Here is a 3,534-nt window from a genome sequence, read left to right as displayed (position 1 = left end):
GACCAGGGGCGGCGGGCGTGTTCGTGTGCGTGCATGGGCCGCCCCCGCGCCGCCCGTGCCGGGATCAGACCCGTGTCGGTGGGACGCGTCAAGGCGCAAGCAAACAACGCAGCGCCGGATCAGCAGCAGCAGACCGAGCCTGCCGATGGATTGGATGGTGATAAACAACGATTTTGCCACTGGATTTTCTCTGTTCCGGCTTCCGGAGAGAGGGGGATACCGGCGGCATTTGCGTACTACTCCACTCCGGATCAGGCCTGAAGCTTTTGAATATTGCATTGACCACCCCAGGGAGCGAGTAGAGAGATGGGCAGGCAGATACTCTACAAAACACAAACATGCATGCAGACGCAGACCATCATCATGTGGCAATCCTTGCTTGCCGTTGCTGCTGGTGGTAGTACTCCAGACTCCAGCACATTCCATTCCAGCTAGGCCATATTCAGGCGGCGGCACCGCACGGCAGGAGCAGGGGCAGCCGGGCACTGGGCAGGCCATCCATCACGTTGCCCCCCAGTATTCTATTGGGTGACTGTACCCTCCTCCTCTTGCTCCTTTTTCCGACTCTTCTCTCGCAACGCGCGCTCTCTCTCTCTCTCTCTATTAGCAGCAGCCACAGCCCAGCCCACAGCCAGCGGCTGCCGTGTTGGTGTGGTGCCTGTCTCTCGCGGTGCGGAAAAGAGAGAGAGAGAGAGAGAGGAGAAGGAGAAGGAGAAGGAGAAGGGAGGAGAGAGAGCGGCAGGGCCGGCAATAAATGGCAGTTTAGGTGCGCGCAGGCTGATGGCGGCGTGGCAGGTCCTCTCTGTCGCCTCACCGTCTTAACTCCGGCCGCACGCCGGCACCACAAACCACACCGCTCGGCTGCGAGCACGCAGGTTTTTAATCCGTCGCAGAGCGCGGGGCATGACTTGAGCACGCCGCCCAGAGCACAGACTACGAGCAGCAGCCAGCAGTCTGTAGAGCGAGCGAGGGGAGGCGGCTCTCGTTGCGCAGAGCTTCACCTTCACCTTGCCGGGCACGGCGCACGGCACGGCGGCCTATGGATTTGGGCGCATGGCGGGGTTCCCTCTAGGTGGAGGAGGCCACAGCCGCGAGGCCCCCGCGTCGTCCGTCCCGCCGGTGCACCCTTCCGACGCCGCGTCCTTCCTCTACGCCGCGCGCGCGGGGGCCGGACTGCAGCTATGGCAGCAGCACGAGCAGCAGCAGCAGCAGCAGCAGCACCCGTTCTACACCTCCAACATCATCCGCTTCTCCGATGACCCACCACCCGGCGCCGCGCCCTCGCTCACGGGCGGCGCCGCGTCGTCGTCGTCGTCGCGCGGCACCAGGGGCGGCGGCGGCGGGGGAAGCAGCGGCGGGGTCAGCTGCCAGGACTGCGGCAACCAGGCCAAGAAGGACTGCGTGCATCAGCGCTGCCGCACCTGCTGCAAGAGCCGCGGCTTCAACTGCGGCACCCACGTCAAGTCCACCTGGGTCCCCGCCGCCAAGAGACGCGAGCGCCAGCAGCAGCTCGCCGCGCTCGCGGCCTCCGCCGCCGCCACAACAACCCCGGGCGCCGGACCGTCCCGCGACCCCACCAAGCGCCCCCGCGCGCGCCTCACCGTCGCCACCCCGACCACCTCCTCCGGTACGATAGCAATCATGCACGCTAATCAATAATCATCATCATCTTGCTTGCGCGGTTTTGCCTTGGCCGCGCTCCGCCTCGTCTAATCCCATTGCATCTCGTGACAAAAATTCTTCTTGTCTTGTAATCCGGTGCTTCCACGTACGCGCGTGCAGGGGATCAGCAGATGGTCACGGTCGCCGAGAGGTTCCCGCGGGAGGTGAGCTCGGAGGCGGTGTTCCGGTGCGTGCGCCTGGGGCCGGTCGACCAGGCCGAGGCGGAGGTCGCGTACCAGACCACCGTCAGCATCGGCGGCCACGTGTTCAAGGGCATCCTTCACGACGTCGGACCTCACGGCCTGCCTGCCGCTGCAGGCGGCGGCGTCGGCGCAATCGAGTACCACTTCCGCCACGCCGGGGACGGATCGCCGCCAAGCACGACAGCCGCTGGCGATGCCGGCGGCGGCGGTGGCTTGGGCAATGTCATCGTGTCATCGGCTGTGGTGATGGATCCGTACCCGACGCCAGGACCCTACGCCGCCTTCCCGGCCGGCGCGCCCTTCTTCCACGGCCATCCGAGACAGTGATCACCGCCGGCGGCTCGCTCGGCAGCAGCTAGCCGTCTCGCCCGCCGTGTAACGACATCACGTCTTCCATCTCCAGCTCGCTCGATCTGTCAATTTCCTTAGCTTCCTAAATTCTTAGCCTCTTATTGAGATGCATAAATTCATGTTCCTTTCTAGAGCCTAGCTTAGCTTAGGCGCGGGTTAGACTTGTTTGCTTCTTGGGATCATTTGATGGGGTGAGTAGCAATATACTCAGTCGCTGCAAATGGCTAAAATCTGACAGTTAGGGGACCTTGATGAGACATTTGAGATGGTTTTCTTTCACTGTTCTCGCTGATGGTTTTGTGGTGATTCTTGTTGGTGTGTTTTTGCTCAGTGTTATGATGCTAATGCTTTCATTGATCTTTCGCCATGTAGCTTCTATGCATGCATGTGTCTTCCATAAGGAGAGACCCCTTTGCTTTACTACTACTTGCACCTTTGCTCTTCAAAAGCTGAGCCCTAGAAACCTAGTTGGCTTTAATTGGTAGCTCGTGAATCCTTGATATCGTGTCGAGTTAAGTATTGCCTGAGGTTAGACGTGTGTGTGTGTGAGAGAGAGGAGAGAGTTGAGTCATCATATGCTCATGGGAGAGAGACAAAATGATCCGATGATTGGAAGCTGTGACCGATCGAGCCATGCGCCGATCCCTTGTTTGATTCAGGCAGTTTTTTTATGTTTCCGAGTGTAGCAACTCAGGAGATCTGGAGATGAGGGCTCACACATTCTCGTGTTCTTCGTCTCTGACATGATCTTGTTTCCTCGTTGATCCCCATCGCGTCAGGTCCGGAATAATTTTTTATTTTCATGGCTTTTCCACAGCATCCTCGATTCCTACTATTGCTCCACAGGGGATTAGCCTGTTTGGGCATAACTTTTCTATGGCCTTGTTTAGTTAAAAGAACAATTTGTAAAATTCTTTAGATTCTCCGGGACATGCATTGAATATTAAATATAAATATAAGAAATAATTAATTACACAGTTTAACTATAATTTGTAAGACGAATCTTTTGAACCTAGTTAGTCCATAATGAAAGTGGTATAGTGTTTATTTTACCAAATTTTCTGGAACTAAACAAGGCCTAACTCCTGCAATGCATTGGTCTTCTCACAGAAAAATTATATTGTTTTTCATGTACCACATGAGAAATGGTTGCTAGACTATCGGAGCGGTACCTTTGCATTTTGCTAACTAAAGGTTTCAATTGCATGTGAAAGAAAATAGTGACAAGATCAGTAAAGTCCTTGTCCAATCTCATGTTTATATATGCATATAGTACATGCACATCTATAGTCAATATAAGCAATTGCAATGATAATTT

The 3,534-nt window shown here is 56.2% G+C and overlaps 1 protein-coding gene across 1 annotated transcript; it reads left to right on the top strand.

The window, feature by feature from the left end:
- LOC110432445 (protein SHI RELATED SEQUENCE 1-like) lies at positions 221 to 2,538 on the top strand. Its single transcript, XM_021452882.1, has 2 exons — positions 221 to 1,627; positions 1,783 to 2,538. Exons 1-2 carry the CDS (start codon positions 1,054 to 1,056, stop codon positions 2,190 to 2,192), a joined length of 984 nt encoding a protein of 327 aa, XP_021308557.1. The 5' UTR covers positions 221 to 1,053; the 3' UTR covers positions 2,193 to 2,538.

The sequence above is a fragment of the Sorghum bicolor genome, chromosome 2 (assembly GCF_000003195.3).
Source record: "Sorghum bicolor cultivar BTx623 chromosome 2, Sorghum_bicolor_NCBIv3, whole genome shotgun sequence".
NCBI lineage: Eukaryota > Viridiplantae > Streptophyta > Magnoliopsida > Poales > Poaceae > Sorghum > Sorghum bicolor.
This window is presented reverse-complemented; position numbering and strand designations above follow the sequence as displayed.

Bases quoted from the DNA above. Each gene is read 5' to 3' on its own strand.
- LOC110432445 (XM_021452882.1), top strand. From the start codon at position 1,054: ATGGCGGGGTTCCCTCTAGGTGGAGGAGGCCACAGCCGCGAGGCCCCC. The intron at 1,628-1,782 runs GTACGATAGCAA...ACGCGCGTGCAG, and splicing joins CACCCCGACCACCTCCTCCG to GGGATCAGCAGATGGTCACG.